The sequence below is a fragment of the Emys orbicularis genome, chromosome 23 (assembly GCF_028017835.1).
Source record: "Emys orbicularis isolate rEmyOrb1 chromosome 23, rEmyOrb1.hap1, whole genome shotgun sequence".
Taxonomy (NCBI): domain Eukaryota; kingdom Metazoa; phylum Chordata; order Testudines; family Emydidae; genus Emys; species Emys orbicularis.
Window position 1 is genome coordinate 6,884,382 of NC_088705.1, and position 23,502 is coordinate 6,907,883.

The following is a 23,502-nucleotide window of genomic DNA, read 5'->3' on the forward strand; positions in this document are numbered from 1 at the left end:
AGCGTGCTGCGCAGGCGCATTGAGTTCCCTTGGCACTTTGTTTTCGGCGGAGCTGTGACTTAATAAGGCGCCGCAAAGCGCGACGCGTGCGCAACGAGAGTCTCGCGCGCTTGTCTTCGCGGGCTGAAGGTTGCGCGTGCGCACGGACGACACCGGGCGACGGTTGGGCATGCGCATCAGTTCTCTTCGGCGCTTTGTTCTCGACGGAGGAGGCAGCGCATGCTTAGTGCTTGATCCTTCTGTGACGGGGGTGGTGTGCGAACGTCCACGCCGCACGGGAGCGGGCGGCGGCGGGAGCGCAGGCGCAGAGGGCGAGGAGCTGTTGGCGGCGGAGGAGGTGGTGTTTCCGGCCCTTCACTTCCTGTCTTGGGAGCCCCGGCGGTCGGTGCGCGGCAACCCTGTTCGCCCTCTCGGTCCCCCCGCTCGTTCGGCCGCCCCCCCGCCCCCTCTTTCCGCGGATGCAGCGCCGCGAGGACCCCGCCGCCCGGCTGGGCAGGACCCCGGGCCCCGCCGCCAGACAAGGGACGCCCGGGCCTCGCCGGACGCCCCGAGGGGGAGCCCGAGGGGCCGGGGCCCAGCCGCCGCCGCTTCTCCCGCCCGCCGCTACGGCCGCCGCCGCCTCCCAGACCCCCACCGCCGCGCCCACCCCGCTCCTGCCCGGGGCCACCGTCAAGATGGAGCCCGAGAACAAGTACCTGCCTGAGCTCATGGCCGAGAAGGACAGTCTGGACCCGTCCTTCACCCACGCCATGCAGCTGCTGACGGCAGGTAGCGCCGGGAAGGGAAATAGGCCCGGGAGGAGGGGGGAGAGATAGGGACTGTGGGGGGGGGGCACGGCCCAGACGGGGGGGGGGAGGGACGGCCCAGACGGGGTGGGGGGGAGGGACTGTGGGGGGGGGGGCACGGCCCAGACGGGGTGGGGGGGAGGGACTGTGGGGGGGAGGGGCACGGCCCAGACGGGGTGGGGGGGGGGGGGAAGGGACCTGTCCCGTCAGTCTCCCACGCTGCGCTGCACCAGGCCCTGGCTGGGTAGTCCGGTCCTTCTCCCTCCGCTGGCATGGGGCAAAGGGGATGGGAGCGGGCGCTCCCCGAGAGGCGCAGCTGTTGCCAGCAGGCTGGAGGGGCGAGGAGACCCGCCCTTCTCCCCCGAGGCCGCGATCGGCGGAGGAGCAGGGCGCCCGCGGGACAAGCCGCGGGAGGGGCTGTGGCGTCTCCGTCCCGGCCGGCCCCGCTCTTTGTTCGAGGCTCGGGGCTGCTCCCCCTGCTGCTCCCCGATCGGGCTGAGCGCAGACGGTGCCCGAGTGCCCCGCCCCTCGGACTGTGTCCCCGGGAGGTGACTGGCTTTTCTCGGTAGGTCGGAGCCTCGTGGAGCAGGGAGGCCCGGAGCCTGGCTGCCATGAGGCCGGCCTGCCAGACGCTTCCCTCCTTCGGGTCCTTCTCCTTCTCGCAATCGATTGGTCTTCGTGCGGGGAGGAGGGGCAGAGGCCAGGGTCTGGGGAGGTTGTGGAGAGAGGCTGAGCTGGGAGGGGGGCGGTCGCCTTTTTATTCTGGCCTTGGAACTGTTTGCCGTGTAAACTGCCTCGTCTGCAGGGTTTAAGCAGTGCATGGGGAAGTTAAATCGCCAAGGCGGGAGGGGGCAGTTTTATAGTTCAGCTTGCTCCTGCTGTGATGTACTTTGGACGGACTGATAGTTTTAAGATACACACATCTATAATTGTTTAGACGGCATCCAGTCCCAATGGTTAATTCGTGGATTGAGAGGGATTAAACACGAACCTAGAACTTTCTTCTTTAAGAAAGTGTGATTATCTTGGCCCTTTCCATCCTTGGGGGAGAGGAGACTAAAGAGAATGGTAGTAAACTGTTTTTTATGTAGTCTCTATTCCAATTCCTTTGAAACATGGGATTGTGGATTTTTTTAATTCACCACTGTGAAAATCTGTATTAGAGCTTGTTTCATGCCTCTGATGAAACTAAATGGAAATGGCAGGCAGTCTTTGTTCTGTGACTAGGCTAGCACTCTTTTCCCTGATCATCACTGTCCAATCGCCTGGTGGCTTGGATTTCTCCACATCACTACAGCGCAGCTGCACTGTAGTCACATTCAGTATCTGTATCAAGTAGACAGGGCTGTGTTGAAACACAGTTGTTGGTTTAAAAATTAGAACAAGTTAAAACGCTAACAGCTTCCTGTGTGTAACAAGGTGGAGAGGCCATGTAAACTAACACATAAAGGATGTCCTATTTATTTTAGACAAGAAGAGTAGAATTTAGCCTCTTGTTAGGTCTATTGCGTTTAAAAGTATATGTTTGATACTAATGCAATTCTTCATAAACTGCATTATTAGAAAGCAGTTATAATATGGTATTGCCAATATTAATATAGTAGATACATTACATCACTCCTTTCAACTCTTCATGTAAAACTAGGAAACTGCTATTTAAAGCTAAAACAATGAGGAGTCCTTGTGTCACCTTAGAGACTAAGGTGCCACAAGGACTCCTGGTTGTTTTGGCTGATACAGACTAACACAGCTACCACTCTGAAACCTGCTATTTAAAGCTGTAATCTTCCTTGGTCAAGTGATTTGATGTGGCTCAGTTCTGAATTTGTATCTTGGTGTCACTGGTATACCTCTTGGTTTTGATAAATTAGATATGTATTATTCCCAAGATAATTAAGTGGTCTTCTTAAAAAAAAAATCATGTTTTCCTGAAAACAATGTTTAAAGATGAGTCTTATAATATTTTAGTCTATAACAATACTTCCACTGATGTGCCCTTCAACCAACTGGTGTTCTTCAACAGCAGAGGAAATATCTTTCAGAGTTGTATTAGTGAAGTGAAACCTTCTGGGTGCAGTACAAATTTGCTAATTCTTGTACAGAGAATGGCGTTCTCACCACACGTAACTTTTTAATTGCTGAGTGGTGTAATGAAATATTTAATATAAATCCTCAGTACATTTACAAAATATCTTTCAGTGTATTACAGCAACGTGCCAGATCTGCTATGGGTTGAGCTTTTCTTTCTGTTTAAAGCTTAATTACTCTAAGTGCTCTAAAATCCTCATGATTCACTCAGTTTGTCTGGACATTTGCTGTGCCTCATGGATGCAGGGTAGTGTTAGTGGTCCAAATTTGGGGTCATTTGAGCAAGGGGCTCTCCTGAGTTAAGGTTGCTCTGTGTAACTTGTGCCCTTCCAGAATGTGGAGAGTGGCTAAATTTCTGAAATCGAGGAAGTGAAGAGTTAAAGTACACACTATGCCTGTGACACACCCTTAACGCTGCCCTCTTTGAGCGGTGCCCCAGTTTGGCTTTGTTTGGGTGACTTTCTCAAAAATATTCACCATACAGCATTTGCAGTTCCTACTCTAAAATTCTGTTCAATTTGTCTAAGTATATCTGCACAGTCATAACTGAAATTTAGGTATCCTATCATTCATAGTTTGGTTTGGATTACACGAGCAGATTACTAGATTGGATAATGTATAAAGGGTCTGACATGCCAGTCAGTCAAAGCTCTGAGCATAGAAACTAAATTAAATCTCATCCTGAAGCGTGTCTCTTCTGATACGGTCTGAAGTCACTGGGAAAATTTAAATACTGCAGCTGTGTTCTTGAAACCTAGTTAGTGAATAAACAAAGGTCTTCAGTTTCAGTGCTGTCTTGCAACTTTCACAAGATTACCCCAGCCCTAAATATATACAGTTGTCATGCTGTTGCCAAGAGACTTTGGAAAAAATAGAGCTTGTGTTCAGAGCAGTTTTTACGTTGTGAAAGGATATTTATAGTCTGAGTTGTGCTTGTACAATTTCTTCAGCCAATGTAACATCTAAAGACTCATTCTCTTATAAAGTCATCCAGTAACTTACTCTCAATGGTTTGTGATGGCAAAGGATCTGAATTCTTCATATGGATCAGGGAAAGCACGTTTTACACTTCCAGAGGCTGTGGAAGATGGCTTTGACAGAGATCCTGCTTGGACTCCAATTATCTTCCTTGGGTCCTAGGAATCCTACAAAGGATAAGACATCTTAGATTTGGGCCATTCAGATCAGTCATTTCCATTGAGGCAGATATTACTCCTTTTGGCAAAGTGCCTACGTAGTATTGGACGTTTGATCAGTCAAATATTGTCAAAAATGATCAAATTTTAAAGCACTAATTTTTAGAACAGTAACAAAAGAAGAGTAAGACTTTATGGTCTCCCATTAGCTTAGCCTTAAATGCTTATGCGTTACTACGAAAAATGTTAAAATAACTCAGTTAAGTAACTCAGAAAAATGTGGAACAATGAACTGAAGTTCTGTGGCACCATGATGCAATCAAAAAGCTAGGCTGCCACCTACATCAGGGCATTCTTGCTAAAATATTTAACAATATTTGACTGTGGTCAAATAATACGCAGTCAACAGGTCAATTGAAGAGTTCAGAAGACTGAACATCAGGTGCAGATCAACCGAATATTTGGGGGTTATCTGGGATCAGTTCCTCCATTTCTCCTGATCCTTCAGCACTGTGGGTGAGCGACTTGGTACCACAGGGCCCACAGTTCCTCAGAATCTATGTCCAGTGCCATTTTCTTCTCAGTTTCAAGATAAGTGGGTACTATTGCATTGCAACTTCACCTCAAGGAGCCTGGTTCAGACAGTGTTTGGAGTCTTTAATGTGCCCAACTCCACAGCTCTTATGTCTTACGCAGCATTTACTTGATATGGGTCCTGTGAACTTTGACAAGAGACCATGACTGCTGCTTCCTTTCCATCCTACATGTCTTCAAAGAAAAGCAGATTTCTCTGGAGATACAGTCGCCTCCATCCAAGTAGCTGAGAATCAGTAGTACTACCTGATGTGGAGTCAGTCTCTTTCTCAGGAGCTAGTAGCACCGTGCTTGGAGGTGCCCCTTTTATTTCTCATCTCCAGCTGATGCTGTGTTGATTATTTCATCCTCCCTCCAAGTGATGCAAGGGCCTTTCACGATTTGATGGGCAGAATGGCCCATTCTAATGCACACCATATTGCATGCTGATTGGCCTGTGTAGACCCTGCTGGCACACAGTAAGCCAGTTAGTGCATGACGTGTTGGTGTGCCCCTAAGTAAACCCTTTGAGTTGCTATTTCTACCAACAGTGTCCATTTGAAAATAATTACGGTGTTTCACCATCGCCTGATTAAATGTTTCTTTAAAGGGTACAAATTTGTATCCTCCCATTTGAAAACCTGCTGATCCTCTGGACTTTAATTTGGTGTTTCCAAAGCTTATGGAAAGACCCATTGAACCGTGAGTTCTGTTTTGTTAAGTTCTTGTACTGGGCCCATCACAGTGGTATGAGGGCCTTCCAGAATGAGATTGTTAATCTTTTGTTTAGTTTCCTATTGCATGTGATTCCCCCTTCTTTGGGCACGCTCTCTCTCTGTGACACCTTTCACTGAAAGTGTCATCTCTGTCCACAGTTAGGAGGATGTCAGGGTTTTAGACCCGGGGTCTCAAACACGCGGCCGGCCATAGCTCCCCATACCCCACGCCCTTCCGGATGTGCCGTGTCCCCGCTCCTTTGCCTATCTCCCCAGTGCTTCCCCGTTGCCAAATAGCTGTTTGGCAGCGCTTAGGACTTTGCAGAAGTGAGGGGGGAGGAGTGGGGATGTGGCATGCTCAGGGGAGGGGGGGCAGGGCGGGGATTTGGGGAAGGGGTTGGAATAGGGGCAGGGAGGGGGCGGAGTTGGGACAGGGACTTTGGGGAAAGGGTGGGAAGAGACAGGGCAGGGGCGGGGCCTCATGGAAAGGGTGGGGGCTTTTGTATCTTTGTATGAAAAGGTGTCAGTGATGCGGCCCTCGGGCCAATGTACTAGTCCTCATGTGGCCCTCGTGTTTTGGGTTTGAGATCCCTGTTTTTGACCCTGATGATCGACTTATAGGGTATTTCACAAAGGTGCTTCGGCTTCTAGCCAAATTTCTGACCAAGACTGTACTGTGCTTTCATCTCAGTCTGTTGCACTATCTTTCTTTCCCCAGCACACTATAATTGGCTAGCTATGGGTACGTCTATACCCAGCCGCTAGTTCGGCGGCTGGCAATCGAACTTCTGGGTTCGACTTATCGCGTCTTGTCTGGACGCGATAAGTCAAACCCGGAAGTGCTCGCCGTCGACTGCGGTACTCCAGCTAGACGAGAGGAGTACCGCGGCGTCGACGGGGGAGCCTGCCTGCCGCGTGTGGACCGAGATAAGATCGAACTAAGGTACTTGGAACTTCAGCTACGTTATTCACGTAGCTGAAGTTGCGTACCTTAGTTCGATTTGGGGGGTTAGTGTAGACCAAGCCTATAAAAGCTACAAATTAAGACTAAAAGCTAGGGTCATGTGTTGAAAGCCAAAAAAGTTTTTCCAGCTGTGATGACTTGACACGATTGAAAAGCCCTGTTGACTCTTGAGGTGCAGGTTAACATGTTTGAAGATTGTTAGATGGCCATGTTGTAGCTCAGGCTTCCCCACAGGGTACAACACAGTCAATTAATGTGCCTCCAAATGTAATGGTCTGCATTTTAACAAGTGTTAAATTGGCTTTTCGGTCCTGTTAAGACAACTCGATTGAGCTAATACAATTGAAAGCCACATATTTAGGGCTTCTGAAAGTTGCACTGGTTTAATTAAAGATGTAATTGGAAACCAATTTAATTAAACTGGTACAAACTCCTTTGTGGACACATTAATTTTGGTTTATTTTAAATTTATTAGGGATTAGTTTAGGATAGACTGAAATAAGCAACTATTAAACCAAAATAAGTTTAGCTAAATTGGATTAAAATGGTGCAACTTTCATGTACAGACAAGGCCTTAAACAGACTTGACCTAATTCCCAGGTGGTTGCCTCCTTGAAATGGGAGTGTTCTAAGAATTAGTAAGTTTTGGGACTGGTTCCTCTGGGGCAGTAGGAGGTTGCAGGTGGGTGCTTTGTTTGACTCAGAGATGAAGTTTGTATTATGGCAGAGCGGCAGCCCTGCTATGGTTAAGATTAAGATGAGGTTTCTGTTTAAATCTCTGCTCTTCAAAGGTAATGTCTAAACTTAAAACACTGCAACAGCCCAGATACAGTTGCACCTCTGTAGCGCTTTAGTGTAGACACTCATTACAGAAACGGGGGTTTTCCCATTGCTGTGGTTAATCCACCTCCCTGAGAGGCAGTAGCTAGATCGATGGAAGAATTCTTCCATTGGCCTGGTGCTTTCTACACTGGGAGCTAGTTTGGCTTAACTGTATTGCTCAGGGGTGTCGATTTTTCACACTCCCGCACAGCGTAACTTGGTCGACCTAACTTTTCATTGTAGAACAGCCTTTAGTCTTCTAAAGTTCGATTGCTCAGATTGCCTTGAGATTTTGGGGTGCTTTGTGAGGGTGCAGGAGTTCTGTTAGGGGTCCAAACGTAGAGCTATGTGACCAAAGGGTTCACGAGAACTTTATTTGGAAAAGATTTTGCTTCTCTAGTTTAGCATGGCACAAGCCTCTTGCTCTAAACTGTTCTGGCCAGTCACTTGTGAATTATATTGCAGAGGGACACCAGCAAATTCCCAGTCCCAGGCTTGTCCCCACAAATGTGCATCTTGTACTGCCCATCACTTTCCTGGACACAATACAAGCTCATATAAATAAAGTACATCATTTATTATTAGAAAAGTATATGCACAATCTAAAAGGCATTACACTGAGCATGCATGTTACAGAGGAATTACAGGATTGTTAACCTTCTAAGTTTCACACCAGCTTGATAGCTCATGGGTACAAGCAGTTGTCCTTTGAATCTGACTCACCCAGCCAGTCAGTTCAGATCCCGCCAGAAAATTGGAAAAGGTTGGAAGGCATATTGATCATATGTCAGGTTTTTTTATTTTGAGATAATATAATCACAATTTTTTTTTTAAGGATGCAAATATTTACTGGTGGGGGAGGAGTATTTTAGGAGATGGGGTTGTCTGAGCTCCTCTGCCTACCCGACCTCACGTGAGTTGAGTTCAGGGGTTCCAGCCCCCACCCCACTTCTTGCCTTCATGTGTATATGTTTGTATGTATCAGGTTGGGTGGGGGCTTGCCCATCTATGAGGGTCTGACTCCTTCCACTTACCTGCACTTGTCCTCGGCTCAAACACTAAGCCTGCTCCCCCGACAGAATACCACACTTGTCAAGTTTAACAACCACTTCATTCCCTTTTACAGCCCCTTCATACTATTTAAACCTATGTTTTTCCCTACCCTTCATTAAATCCACAAACTGCTTTCATATCCCACCTCACTACTGACAGTACCCATGGCAAGAAGACCCCACTGCTCTGCTACTGATATAACTTATGCAATTCTGTATTGAAATAATGCAGACTGGAACCTCAAGGTACATATTCACCTCTTTCCTTTGATCACACACATGGGGACTCGGACCCTAATTTCCTCATAACAGTCAGAGCTCTCTTAAACTACTCTAGTTTAGTCCTCCACCATTTAATACAGCTACATGTAACACAGTGAAAGCTGCTGGAATCCATGCAGATAATTCCCAGTGGCTATTGCCAGCTCCAGGGGGGCAGAGTTAAGGTTGTGTGGGCGTTTACCGTAACTCTGTATTTCCTGGTTTTCAGAGGTTTGTTTTGTGAAACTCAGCATTCTGGAAGGGCACAAACTATCACCAGGCAACCTTAACACTTCACTGACTAAGTTCTTTACCATATTAATTCATGAGCTTTGGAAGAAAGGTAGGCAACAGCACAGATGGCGTATTGTATTTTATGGGTTCATGTTCACGGTCAATTGAGGTGACTCGTGTTGTAATCCACCATTCCATTTGCTTATTATGAACCAACAATGTCCTTGGTCCTTCTAGAGTCCTAGATTTTGTGTAGAGAGACAGACAGGCAAGACTAGATGGGCTGCCCTTTTTTTAACACATCCAAATTTTGTTGCCACATAGTTATAAATGTACATATATTTACAGAGAATTTAGGGCGCTATAGCCTGTCATGATGCAACTGAATCTAAAGTGTCATTTCCATTTTGAGGAATGTAAATTATACTATTTTTATCTTGTCTAGAAATTGAAAAAATTCAGAAGGGTGAAACAAAGAAGGATGAGGAAGAGAACTACTTGGATTTGTTTTCCCACAAGAACATGAAACTGAAGGAACGTGTTCTGATACCTGTCAAACAGTATCCCAAGGTGAGGGCCAGAAAATAACTGACCACGTCTCTCTGATCTTCCTGTAAACATAAGATCTTGCATGCTATGCTTACTGAGTAGTGTCTTTCTCTAAATGTCATTCTGAGTTATGCTAGAGTGGTGCTCTGTTGCTGTGGAATTTCTTCTATGCAAATTTGTAGTATCTTATTTCTAACATTTTGGATTTCTAGAATGTCAGGATAAAAATGCAAGTGTCGATGAGTAATTCTGCTCTTTCATTACCAGGGTAGAGTTTCTTCTTTAGCTCTCTTTTCATGCTTAAAAATTAAGACTCCCTCTAACTCTTAAGAATTGGTGTCCATAAAATGGTTGGAGTCTAGTAATTAGAATTAAATAGACTAAGTGAGTTAATTTAGCATGAATTGCTGGCAAAATAAAACCTCTAAAAAGAGCACGCCAGACAGTTGCTAATTTTTTCTACAAATATTATTTAAAGTATATCTCCATGAGCCTTTCTGTGAGGTGGGGCCGTGGATGACTTTGGTTAAACTTCCAGTGTTGCGGTGTCTACCAGTGAAGTTTTAACAGCAATCGTTATTAACTTCATTCAGCTTCAGGACTAAATCTGTTTATTTCCCTTATCAGTTTAATTTTGTTGGGAAGATTTTGGGACCCCAAGGCAACACCATTAAAAGACTTCAGGAAGAAACTGGGGCCAAGATCTCTGTGCTTGGAAAAGGTTCAATGAGAGACAAAGCAAAGGTAAGAGCTTGAAAATCCATATATGCAGATTGCCTTTCACTTGAGGATCTCAAAGCATTTTACAAAGATTAAAATCACTAGAACTCGGGGGTGCTGACTTCTCTCTTGCTCTAACAATATCTACCTCCATGTATATGTTACCTTGTGAAAAATTATTATGGTAGAGCTAAACTTCTTTGCAGAAAATATGGCCTATGGTAATGCGTCCTCTTTTAAACATTCTGTGCATTTGGATGCAAAGGCTAACTTTTTTTTTTTTTTTTTTTTTTTTGAAAGCTTAACTGCAAAATTAAAGAACTGAGTGCAATTCCAGCTTTCTTTACTCAGGCCCAGTCTACACTACATGGTTAGGTTGACATAAACTGCCTTGCGTTGATCTAGCTGTGGAAGTGTCTTCACTTACATTTGGCTCCTGCCGACATAAGTGCTTCTCTACACTGATTTAGTAACACCGCCTCTCTGAGCAGCACAGAGTCACAGCCAATGTAATTTGGACAACACAGTGTCAGTGTAGACGCTGCATTGCTTACTTCGACTGTTACTGGCTTTCTGGAGCCATCCCACAGTGCCCCACACTGACAATACAATCCAGACAAGCACTCCTGATGAGGATGCACATGCTGACACAAGGAGCCAAGTGTGTGCACACAAGTGATTCACATAACTGGTGGCCGGATCCTGACATAAGTTAGGTCGACATAATTTTGTAGTGTAGGCATGGACTTAGTGCCTTCCTTAACCAGGATATGGGAGGGCATTCAGACAAGGAATACATTCTTTTTTTTAATCTTTCCCCTGTGTGAAATCCTCTAGGCACTTCTAGGTTCACTGGCAGTGTCAACCTAGAACGTACCAGTCTTTATCTTCAGAGCATAGCAAAGTGCTAGGAGGATTTCTGAATGGAGAAACTACAGAAATTGATTTCTGTACTGAATGCTCCCCTCCTCCTTGCCCCTAAAGCTTGGTTAAATGCGGTAGTCAGTGCAGAGCTAGGATTTCACTCCGTTTTTACTTTAACTTTCCAAGTCACCTTTACGTTTTTAGATTTTTTTCCAATTTAGTAAGAATCTGTTGAATTAATTTAGACACTTAACATTCAAGCTGAACTGGCACTGTCTAAGGTGTTACCACAATTTTTCATTGCAAAGCAGTGCCTGGAGGGGGAGAGTGTGCCTTTGAAAGGGAATGATGTTACTTGTATCTGCCAAAAATCTTCTGAAGAAGCAGTTACATTAATACAAGTACCAACACCTCTTTCACGCTAATATAAAAAGATGGAAGCTGTAGGGGAATAGACTAACTGCTCTTGGTAAATCATTGGATAAGAATGTTGCTGCTGACATGTGACTTGAGTTCAGCTGTGCATTTGAGAGCAGGAAGCAGTTACAAGGGAAGTGATAAAAAGCACTTGCACAGAAGAAATATGACTAGCTGTTAATGGCAAACCAGTTTAGTATCACTGACTTGTATACCAAGCATGACAAAGTATATACTACTGAAAGCTGCAGTAAAGTTCACCCAGGCCAAATCACAGTGAAATCATTAATAGCCTCTTAAAACTTTATGGTCTGACTTTTCAGAGGTGTTGAGCACACTCACAATTTCCACTGAAGTTAATGGGAGCTGCAGGTGTTCAGCAATCAGTCCATTGCTGTCTTTGGAGACCACTTCTTTTATATGTCCATCTGTGACATTCCTCAAGGTACAATCTGGACTGCTGTTCCCTGAATGCTCTCTTTACATTGCTTTGCTGTGAGCAACCATTCCTTATCTGCTCTCATATAGCTTCCAGCATGCAAATTACTCCCAGTTGTATTATGAATGCTCTAGCCCAGTGGTCTCTAATCTTTTTACGCACAAGATCACTTTTTGAATTTTAGTGCAACCCAGGATCTGCCCCGCCCCACTCACTCCATCCCTCCCCTTTCTCTCCATCACTTGCTCTCCTCCACCCTCACTCACTTTCACAGGCTCAGGCAGGGGGTTAGGATTCGGGGGTGGGGGGGAGGTTGCAGGCTTTGGGCTGGGGGCGAGGGGTTTGGAGTGTGGGAGGGGGCTCTGGGCTGAGCCTGGGGCAGGGGGTTGGGGTGCAGGAGGGAGTGGGGGGTGCAAGCTCTGGGAGGGAGTTTGGGTGTAGGAGGAGGCTCCAGGCTGGGGCAGTATTGGGTTGCAGGAGGGGGTTATGAGGTGCTGGCTCCAGGAGGGGGTTGGGGTGCAGGAGGGATACGGGCTCCCACCAGGCGGCACTTACCTTGGGCGGCTCCCAGTCAGCAGTGCAGCGGGGCTAAGGCAGGCTCCCTGCCTGCCCTGGCCCCACACTGCTCCCAGAAGGGGCCAACGTGTGTGTGGGGGGGTGGGGCGCGGCGGCACGTGGCTCCACGTTCTGCCCTTCTTTGCAGGCATCGGCCCTGCAGCTACCTTTTGCCACAGTTCCCTGTTCCCAGCCAATGGGAGCTGCGGGGGTGGTGCTTGCAGGAAGGAGCAGCGTGTGGAGACCCCTTCCCACTGTGGGGGCGTGCTGGCCGCTTCCGGGAGTGGCGTGGGGCCAGGGCAGGCAGGGAGCCTGCCTTATTGACAGCCCCGCTGCACCACCAGACTTTTAGCAGACAGAGATCGCGATCAACTGGGAGAGTTTCCAGCATCGACCAGTCGATCGCGATCAACCGGTTGGTGACCACTGTTCTAGTCAGTCATTCCTGAATCATATTGCAGAGGGACACCAGCAAATTCCCAGTCCCGGACTTGTCCCCAGAAATGTGCATCTTTTACTGCCCATCACTTTCCTGGACAATACAAGCTCATATAAATAAAGTACATTATTTATTAATAGAAAAGTTTATGCACAATCCTGTTGTCCTAAATACTGCAATCCAAACACATTGGTTTAGATAAAATAGTAAAACAAATTTATTAACTACAGAAAGATGGATTTTAAATTATTACAAGTAATGAGGCACAAAAGTCAGAATCTGTTACAAAGAAACAAAAGGTAAAACACAACTAATATCTAACTTAACAAGCTAAGTGAATTCAAAGAAAGGACTCTCACCATAAGTTGCATAATTTTTACCGCCTGAATCTTTCAGTAAGGATCTCCCCCCAGGGCTTGTCTACACTCACTGGAGGATCAACGCTGTGGCGATCGAAGCATCGGCGGTCAATTTGGCAGGTCTAATGAAGACCCGCTAAATCGACTGCTGATTGCTCTCCCTCGGCTCCTGTACTCCACCTGATTGAGAAGAGTAAGGCGAGTTGACGGGAGAGCATCTCCCATCAACGTTGCGTAGTGTGGACCCCGCAGTAAGTAGATCTAAGCTACATTGATTTGAGTTGCGCTATTCACGTAATTCAAATTGCGTAGTTTAAATCGACTTTTCCCTTTAGTGTAGACAAGGCCTCAGTCTAGTGCAGCTTCCTTTCTTCATCCAGTGTTGTTGACGCCATTGGTAGAGAGAAGAGAGAGATGATTTGTGCTGATTGCTTTCTCTTCTTAAAGCCCTCTCTCTTGTGCAAGAGTCATCTCAGCTGGTAAGAATCACCTCCAGTGTATGGGGAGGGAGGAAGGAACTCTCAGCTGTTTCTTTGTCAAGCTGTAGCTTTTTGCCCACACCCTCTTTCCTGCCAAAGAATGGCCATTTAACTAGTTGGTGGCCCATTTGACTTTGTTGACACCTAGCTTTTTATCTGGTGGGAACTGGTTTGGCCTTGCCCCCCCCAGATTTGGAACCTGTCTTAGCAATATCATACAATAGAACTGTACATCTTTACATACAGTGTTGCCGCACATATTTCACCAGGACAATAATGATCAGCAAATTGAGTTTACAAATTTTACTTCACAAGGCATACTTTGTACGAAACTTATCATAATTCTGAAAGCGATGAACATAGGGGTAGAAACTGTCACATCATCCTTACTAAATTATGGATATTTTCTGGTGGAAAATTGGCCTGTTCTTGTTTAAAGAAGTCTCTCATTCTTACCTTACAGTACTGTCACTTGTTTCCTTTTTTCTTTCCATTTACTCTTGGTACTGCAGACTGTGCTTCCTTCCTGTGGCACAACTTAATTTTTCTATAGCCCCATTCACAAGATAAGCATTACTTATGCCAGAAACCTGTTTTGAAGTCTCAAGGGGGTTACTGTTTGACCTCCATGGTCAAACATGGCTGAAAATTTTAGGGTAGACAGCCTTGTCCTGCTAATCAATGCTTAGAAACATGATTAAGGAAGAAAATGATTTCTTTGCACCTTGTTTGGCTTTAGGAAGTTGAATCATGCTTTATTTCAGGAGGAAGAACTGCGCAAAGGAGGAGATCCCAAATATGCTCATTTAAATATGGATCTGCATGTCTTCATTGAAGTCTTTGGACCACCTTGCGAGGCCTATGCTCTCATGGCTCATGCCATGGAAGAAGTCAAGAAGTTCCTTGTTCCGGTATGCAAATTTGTTTCTTGGTGCTTTTTAGACTAGAGCCTTGGCTTTGGTACCCTTCCCTGGGGAACATACAGTAGCTTATTAGTTAACTTGTGCCCTGAAGGAAGAGATTTTAAACCACTAACTGCCCAAGCTTAGGAAGTGGTGGTGTAGATGTGTTGGTCACAGGATATTAGAGAGACAAGGTGGGTGAAGTAATGCCTTTTATTGGATCAACATGCTTTCGAGCTTTCACAGAGCTCTTTTTCAGGTCTGGGTACTTGGTGTCACAGTTAAATACAAGATGGAACAAACTGATTAGCATACATAGTTAACATATTATTAGTTAACTGGCTGCTTCACCTTGAATGGCCTCTGACAATGTGTTAGATACTTATACTAAACAATCTGTTCCATCTTGTATTTAGCTCTGATGCTGGAGCTCTGTATAAGCTTGAAAGCTTGTCTCTTTCACCAGCAGAAGTTGGTCCAATAACAAATGTTACCTCACTCACCTTGTCAAGCTTAGGAAGAAGCTTCTTCTAGAGGCACATTGCTTCATAATTGCCACTTTGGGGTTTCCTGTACCAACTAGGAAACATCTGTTACTGGCTGATATGACAGGGTATTGGACTAGGTAGATGAAACTGGTCTGAGTTTGTATGGCAGCTCTTCTGTCCGGAGCAATCTTAGCTATGCCCTGTAGGGTAATAGATTTCTTGAATGAGTTCCATTCATCACTTGAAATTGCCTTGTAGAGACCTAGCAGGAAAAAGTCCTGGTAGCTCACTTTTAATGGGTTTCACTTGAAGCAGCCTATTTCAGCTGATACCCGGGCATGTTATATGAACACTTAATGCCTTTTTTTAATTTGGAGATGGTTTTCATTGACTGAGCTTACAAGGCCCTTACATGCAACTTTATGGCATTGCTTTGTTTGGATGTAAAACAGTATAAGTTTTGAATGCCGTGTCTGATCAATTCCAAAATTTCAGGGAATGTTTTGGGTGTCAATAAGCAGAACCCTGTGGATTTTGGTGAAAACCAGAAAAATAAAAAAGGGAGAAATGGGAGACATGCGGAGCCCAGGGCTTTTGGTTAGCAGAATCACAGCTTCAGCCATCTCTGTAATTCTCTATAGATAAAAGAGTTGATCGAGGGAGGAAAATAACACATTCCAGCATAACAATACCCCTTATTTGAGTTCTTCCTTTGGGTACGTCTACACTTACCTCCGGGTCCGATGGCAGGCAATCTATGTTCTGGGATCGATTTATCGCGTCTTGTCTAGACGCGATAAATTGATCCCGGAAGTGCTCGCCGTCGACGCCGGTACTCCAGCTCAGCGAGAGGAGTAAGCGGCATCGATGGGGGAGCCTGCCTGCCGCGTCTGGACCCGCGGTAAGTTCGGACTAAGGTACTTCGAATTCAGCTACGTTATTAACCTAGCTGAATTTGCGTACCTTAGTCAGAAGTGGGGGGGTAGTGTGGACCAGGCCATTGTCCCAGTTGAGTTTAAAATGTTACCACCCCAAAGGAGAGAGAAGAAAAGAGAATAAGAGTGGTGTGGCTGGGGGTGGGGCAGAGTGGTGGGCACACAGGGCTCCTGGCATTGGGGGTCTGGGGTTTGCAACATGTCTCTGAAATAGACGATGGAAGGGAGTGGCACTCGGGGAGCTTGGGGAGGAGAATGGAGGAATGCCAGGAGCCCCTGATGTGTGCAATAAGCTTAGTTTACAGAAGCAGTGTTGCTGTGGCAGCTCTGGAATCCCGACAGGCAGGCTAGTATTGGTAACCTGATCTGTGTGCGTGTCTGGGGAGGAAGTGGGTTGGAGTGGCTTCTTCTGAGTTACCAGAATCTTCTGCTGATTCCCTAAGCTATATCCCCTGGGGAGATAAAGCGTGGAGCAGAGAGATGTGCTGTGTTCATGGGAATGTGAAAAGACGGCTAGGGTTTGCAAATGGGCATTTACTCTTCAGCAGGCTGCATCCAGCTCCTGCTTTTGTGTGGGTGCAGTGATCAGTTTCCAGTATGCCTTTGGAGGAGAGCATGGCATTTTCTGTCAAAAGCATTTGGCTGGCAGTGAACCCACATGTTTCAAAAGGGGACTACAGATGCTTTGTGACAGCTGCTGTAGCTCGAGGTGTGACTCGTACAGTTTTCAGCAACTGATGCTCTAACATGTTAATCTCTGACACCTCAGAGCACGGGGTGGCTAGCTACTAGTGTCCCTTTTCTTCTCAGGACATGATGGATGACATCTGCCAGGAGCAGTTTTTGGAGCTGTCCTATCTGAATGGGGTACCAGAACCAGCACGTGGCCGAGGGGTCCCTGTGCGAGGAAGAGGAGCAGCTCCCCCTCCTCCACCTGTTCCTAGGTAACTTTCAAAAGTATTGATGCTGGAAATGGAAATTCTTGTTGTTTATGTAGCAAACTGGTTAAATTATTATTTTTGTGTGTGTGCGCCTGAACTCCAAATATTGGAACTTCCAATATTGCAGGGCTGCTTTTATTAAATTGGGAGTTATGGTCTTGTATGCTCTAGCAGTGAGTGTGCTAGAAAAGGGGTAATAAGACTTTTTTAATGGGAGTTGGTGAATGTTTTGTAATCTGAATTGCATTAGCTTTAGAAAACCACCTTGCTGAAATCGCATCTGATTTCTAGAACTACTTAAAGTTGAAACCTATAGCTCATTGGTTCATCATCCCCAGTCAATGGGTCCTCCAGGGCACTGAGAATCTGCAGCTTGTGCGTAACTCCCATGGAAGCTTGATGTTGCTACTATCCTGACACTGATGCTTTGCTTGATGCATTGGACTAAATCAGTGATGAACCTATGCTACACAGTGCCAGTATAGCTAGCATTTATCCCAAATGAGGGATAAAAAGAGAAGCCTCTTGCTGGTGTCTAAACGTGTTTAGTACTCAAGGGTGGTTAGTCATCTCCTCATTGGACTTTGTAAGACCCCAGGGTTCCCTTTCTCCTTAGCAAACCTACTCACCTGATCAGCTATGATAAATGTGAAGAAAAGGTCTGGACTACTTTTGTAGTAACCAGACAACCTCTGCAGATCCACACCTTTTTTAAGATGTTTAGAAGTGGTGACTACTTGGGTATTCAACTGTTGTCTCTGCATTTTCCTTTGGTAATGTTTCATATTGGTAGTTTTTATGCAGCATTAATCTCTTACCAGAGTTGCATTATAATCCTATTTATGCATCCAGTTATCAGTTTTATAGCACCCGTAACGAATAACTGTTGATCTGTCAGTAAATTGTCTTAGATATTTAGAACATCATTGTGGCTTTTGCAGAGTACATATATGGCTATTTCTAATCCTTTTTCTTCCCAGGGGGCGTGGTGTGGTGGGCCCTCCTCGTGGGGCCCTGGTGCGAGGAGCACCAGTGAGAGGTGCCATAGCTAGAGGAGCTACTGTGGCCCGTGGTGTACCCCCTCCTCCAGCAGTAAGGGGCGCTCCCGTACCAAGAGCTCGTGCAGCAGGCATTCAGAGAATACCGCTTCCTCCTCCACCTGCACCAGAAACTTACGAAGATTATGTAAGAAACTTTAATACATACTCTTTCCAAGTAGCTAGAAGCCAATTACTTACAGATCCTAAGGGCATGTCTACACTGAAATTAAAAACCTGTGACTGGCCCATGCCAGCTGGCTCAGGCTAAGGGGCTGTTTAATTAGGTGCTCTGGCTGGAGCCCAAGCCCAAACATCTACACTGCAATTAAACATTCCTGCAAGCCCGGGTCGGCTGGCACGGGCCAGCCATGGGTGTCTCATTGCAGCGTAGGCATACCCTAAATGTTGGGTATTAACAAAGCAATTGCACTAATGGCCCTTGCTTAGTAGCAAAGGCTAGCACTAGGCTGAATGGTTGAACTGAGAGAGGTGAGGTTATTGTTTTCTGTTAATAAGTTTCCGTGTGCGCCATAATGAAACACTTCTTTTGGAGGGGAATAATTACAATGCAACTGAAGTGTGGCCAAGATTATATTTTAACACAAGTACTGGTGCCCAGCAAAAAAAAATCAAAACACTTCTGTGGAAAGCTGCTTGTAGAAGCAGGGAGCACTGGAGTCTTCAGACCATGTAACTACGGTAAGAACTTACTTTAACATGTGAATAAACTGGGTTAAAATGTTGTTGTCACTACAGACATACCCCTGAGTGTTTTCTTTGCTAAACGAAGAATATTTGCTCTTGCCATTTTAAAGAGATAGAAACAGCACAATGACTTGGTTTAGATGAGCACCGGAGTAAATATTTGAGGACCCATCACAGTGAGATCTGTCTTCTCTCTCTCACCCACACCCACCCCTCTCTTCACCTGGTTAAAACTAGTGGGTTCTGTCTACCTGTAAATCCTATGTTGGAGAACCCAGTTACGAGACGTCTGACATAGCATGGACATAATGCAGCCTTGGACACTTTAGAGGACTCTGGCATGCATTGTGAACATGATTAACGTTCTCACCTTCACTGCAAGATAAAGGTTCCCCTGGGACATGCTAGGATTGATAAGTTCATCTGAAAAGGACTGCCGAGTAAATTCAGTTTTGCTCTTTCCCTTAGTCAGAATGAATGACACCCTCCACATTTATCCATTCTTATGTCATTATCTGTTTCAGGGTTATGATGATACATATGCGGAGCAGAGTTATGAGGGATATGAAGGCTACTACAGCCAGGGCCAAGGGTAAGTTTGTCATTTTTCAGTCCCCTTTAATCCCATTCCTGAGAGAGAATTCTGCATGACTTTTTACAGAATTTTCAGGTAAAATTAAACGTTTCCATTATTTTAATAACATTTTGAGACCAGTTGTGCCTTGTTCTGTTGGCTTCTAATGTGCTTGAAACAAGCAGCATGTGCGGAAAGGTACATTTCAGAAAGTTCCCACTAGCCTTTAGCTCTGCCTTTAAAAGGAGTGGTCATACTTACCCAAGGTGGTAGGGAGGTTTTAGGTGTCCTAATTCAAGCACTACAAAGCAAGTCTTGAATTATTCTTGACCGTCTTATGAATTTGAATGCTCCAGCTCTTGGGGTTTGTGAATAAATGTTTTCACCTCTACACAACTAACTTAAACGCATCCTGTCTTCCTCTTTCAGGGACACAGAATATTATGATTATGGACATGGGGAGGCACAAGAATCCTATGAAGCTTATGGTATGTCTGGACACACTGCTTATGTGACAGGGAGAGAAGGGGCTATAAGTCAGTTGGGAATTGCTTGAAGTTTATCGGATCTCTTTTTGCTTTAAAATTTCTGTCTTAAAGTAAGAAAATGCTGATGGTATAGTTCCAAAAAGTGACCGAGGGGCCTTCATGGGGAAAAATATTTACATTCCACAGATAATACAGGTCTATGTGACAGTCAAACTAAGGTCATACATCATGGCTTTGTTAGGCTCATATCTAGTTTGACTCTTGCAGAGGTGACCTTACCTAAAGACCTGCAGTAGAATGCCATGTTGGAGTTCTTGCCACTGTGTGCCCCCCACTTTTTTTCTTCAGAAGTGGGGTGTTTCTGAGCATCGGTCAGTTTTGTGCATGGAATACTCCACAGCTGGAGGTCTGAATTCCCACCTACAGCATTGCTTTTACAGTAGTTTGGCTTGCAGAGATTATATTTTGTTGAGTTGGATGAATGCACAACTCCAGCTGCTTCCTTATAATCCTCAAAACGCTTTCAGCTGAGACTGACTCTGCAATAAATACGTGCTTGAAAGATGGATTTTAATCTAGCATTACATTTTCTCTTTAACTCGATAGAGCTCTGTAGCGACTGTATATATGGCCTATGTTTGGCTAATGAAAATACTCCATTTGTAATTTCCCCAAATCTGCGCTGGTCATATAGAACAAGAAGTCTGATCTAACTAATGCTGTTGTTTAAATCCTATATAGGAGACAACACTTTGAGAAGCCATAGTAAAATATTGATTTATTACTATTGCATTGCATCATGAAGAATTTAGGAGGATTGAGTAAACTGAGGCAGTTCTGGCTTGCTAGTTGTGAATTGCACTGCCATGTAGCAAAGAGCGAGATTTCTGGTCTTCTGTTGAAAGTGCTGCAAAAGCAGTGCAATCAGCCACTTGATGTATTAGAAGCACATTTTCAGCAGCCTCTACAGTCAGTTATGGTACAGAATTAGTTCTTGTGGGAATCCCATTAAGTACTCCTGCTGGGGCTTGGGACTCAAGTATTTTGAAGGGGAGAAAGGTGGCTAGCGTTGGGTATATGAGATTTTCGGGGCTCAGAGAAGCAGAGGGAGGCCTCTAGCTGTCCCATGATTAAGCGCATGAAATGTTAAGATGGCATTATACTTCCTGCTTCGGGAGCAAGCAGAAAGTGAGGCTTAACTTTGTGGTGGCATACTGGTCCATACTTGCATTGTATGGAGTTTAAATTCAACTGCCTAACCAAAGATTTTCTCATCAGTCTGAGTTAAATATGAATAGACACTTGCTGTCAGTAATGCTGGATATCTTCCTTGCTTCCATTTAGAATAGCTGTTAAATGCCTTGTTTTGTTTCCTGTGTTGGTTATGCAACACAAAGAAGCTTTTGTGTTTCTACTTGGTAAGAGAGCAGTGCTGTTGTCTGAGATTTGAAGGCCAAACTGCTCGTACACTCGGCATGAAGTTGCCACAGTTAATCTGTTTATTCGCAGTAATTTCCTTTGGCCTCTGCTTTCATGAAAACAAAATTAGAAAAATAAATTGTGCAGCCAGTGTGGAGGCCACTTTGAGGAAAATCAAAATGCATTTCACGGTGGTGGAATGGAGTGTTACGCTTGCCTCTCTTAATAAAAGCTGATCTTGGATATTTGGGACTTGAGCTAGCTCTAGGAAAACAGGATTTGAACTTTGCTTGTTTCAATAGTTATTTATATGGCAAAAGGATTTTGAGAGTATTCAGCTGTCCTACTGAAAGCTTTTTACCATAATCCGTTATACATGTTGGTGCAGGTACCATGTTTAGCGAGTAGTAAAATCCTGATCTCAGGAGACAGGCATTGAATGTTGAGGTATCTTCTAGAATGTAATCCCTAAGTAGTCACTGTCCCACCCTTCTGCTACTAACTGGCAGAAAACACTGTTATATCTCTGGGTTCAGTATGAGACTGCCATCCCAGAGCAGTGGTAGTGATTTAGTCATTTTGGCAGGTTTGTGCAAGGAGACTTCCTTGCTTTTATTTTTAAAAAGGAGAAAAACGCTTCTTGTAGCAGTATCCTGCACAGCTGAATCAGAGTTTATGGATTATAAAATGCTGCTTGCTTACAGACTGAAAGAGCTTTAATGGCTGTGACCTTAACTGAGGCTGACTGCCAAAGCTGCTTCAGGAATTGGAGTCCGTTTCAGATCTACTAAAATTAATTGGTTGTTATTCATAGATGAAAGGTATCAGGTTTGTTCAAGTGTGAGCCTAGTGGGGGTATCCTATCTGCAGACTTCCAAAGGGGTTCCCATACAAGTTAACTTTGTTAAATGCTTGCAAAGTTAGAGATGTTCTTGGTAGAGATTTAATATTTGTGGAACTTGAAGCTATGTGACACTGGGATCTTGTAGATAAACAGTAGTCTTATAAAAGCTGAAAGGGTGGCCTATAAAGGCCTGTGAGCCAACAGAGTTGTAGGAATATTAATGTCACTGGTCTTCACAAAGTCGGGATATTGAAACTGGAGGCAGGTGTCCTGACTGCTACACAGTGCAGTTATGTTGCTGCCCTTGTATGCATGCATCTCCTACTGTTAGTGTGCTGTGCACTTTGACGTTTATTGCTCTCTATTTTGCAGGCCAAGATGACTGGAATGGAACAAGGCCCTCCCTGAAGGCCCCACCAGCTAGGCCAGTGAAGGGGGCCTACAGAGAGCACCCTTACGGACGCTATTAAAAACATGAGGGAAAAATATCAGTTATGAGCAAACAGTTGTTACTGATTCTTGTATCTCCCAGGATTCCTGTTGCTTTACCCACATCAGACAAGTAATTGTCTAACTGTTTTTCTTCGTGGCCCCCTTTTCTCCCACTCCATCCTCACCTTGCATTCTGGCTTCTGTACGTAGTATTTTAAAATGAGTTAAATAGATTTAGAAGACCAACTTTAATTTTTTTTTAAGTGTGTAGATTGCTTTTCTTTGTTGTTTAGATATAAACACAACTGTACTTTTTTTAATAAAAGTTGAGTTTAAAAAAAAAGTTAGTTTCAAAAGTGACATGCTTGCTTAACAGTTATGAAATTAAGGTTTTGTTAACCTTTAAGTTTGGTTTTTAAGATACCCGTAAAAGTTGTAGTTGCAGAATCCCAAAAGTAGGCTACATTTCAAAATTCAGGGCTGTTTTTAAGAATTAAAATCATAATGTAACGGTAGTGGCTGCCACCGTTTAAAAGTAAGCTCAGTTGTCAAACTTTCCTTAAAAGCAGATTGCTGATGAATCTTAAGTTTAAATTTTAATACAAAGATCCTCATAACAAATTAAATAGTTTTTTTTTTTTAAAGTTAATTGATTTAAAAAAAAAATTAGGTTTGTAAAATTGACTTTTATGTGGGTTTTGAAATCTAGCCCCGAACACGCGGTGTTGAGAGATGCTTGGGAAGCAGATTTTCCAGTGTAAAGGGGTTCTTAGCTTGGTTCTGTGCAGAGAACTTTTAAGACCAGAACAAATTTAAATTACTACAGTGCTCTGTCTAATTGCCCAGGGTTTGAAATTAGAAAGTATTAAATGGATAGTAGGTTGGCATTCTGTAAAACTACAGATTTCTCGTTTTAGGATATTTGGGGCAGATAATACAGTGCGAGTTGAAAATTGGCAAAGGTGTCAATATTTAGCAATCCCAGTGACTTGTTCAAGTGTGTCTCAACACTAGCTTTATATAAAAAGGGACACTGCAGCTGAAAAAATGAGAAATTTCACTTTGTACATAGGTTAAAGTCCTAATTGGATTTGTACGCTGTCCTCCCACTTTGTTCTTGAAGATTAAATGCTACGTGTGTAAAGTCTGCCTAAATAGGTAGCTAAAACTTGTCAAAATGTCTGCAGCAGTTTGTCAATAAAGTTTAGTCCTTTTTTAATCAAAGTAAATGTGATGAATTGTCATTTTTTTTTGTTGAACAATAAAATAGCTTTTCTCTTTC

General features: G+C 44.5%; 1 protein-coding gene across 1 annotated transcript; it reads left to right on the forward strand.

Moving 5' to 3' along the window:
• Positions 1-241: 241 nt before the first annotated feature.
• On the forward strand, positions 242-23,502 carry KHDRBS1 (KH RNA binding domain containing, signal transduction associated 1). The gene is made up of 9 exons (XM_065421589.1): positions 242-768; positions 9,077-9,201; positions 9,808-9,924; positions 14,217-14,363; positions 16,588-16,721; positions 17,699-17,903; positions 18,988-19,055; positions 19,467-19,525; positions 22,161-23,502. Exons 1-9 carry the CDS (start codon positions 459-461, stop codon positions 22,256-22,258), a joined length of 1,263 nt encoding a protein of 420 aa, XP_065277661.1. The 5' UTR covers positions 242-458; the 3' UTR covers positions 22,259-23,502.

Bases quoted from the DNA above. Each gene is read 5' to 3' on its own strand.
- KHDRBS1 (XM_065421589.1), top strand. From the start codon at position 459: ATGCAGCGCCGCGAGGACCCCGCCGCCCGGCTGGGCAGGACCCCGGGC. The intron at 17,904-18,987 runs GTAAGAAACTTT...TATCTGTTTCAG, and splicing joins CAGAAACTTACGAAGATTAT to GGTTATGATGATACATATGC. The intron at 19,526-22,160 runs GTATGTCTGGAC...TCTATTTTGCAG, and splicing joins AGAATCCTATGAAGCTTATG to GCCAAGATGACTGGAATGGA.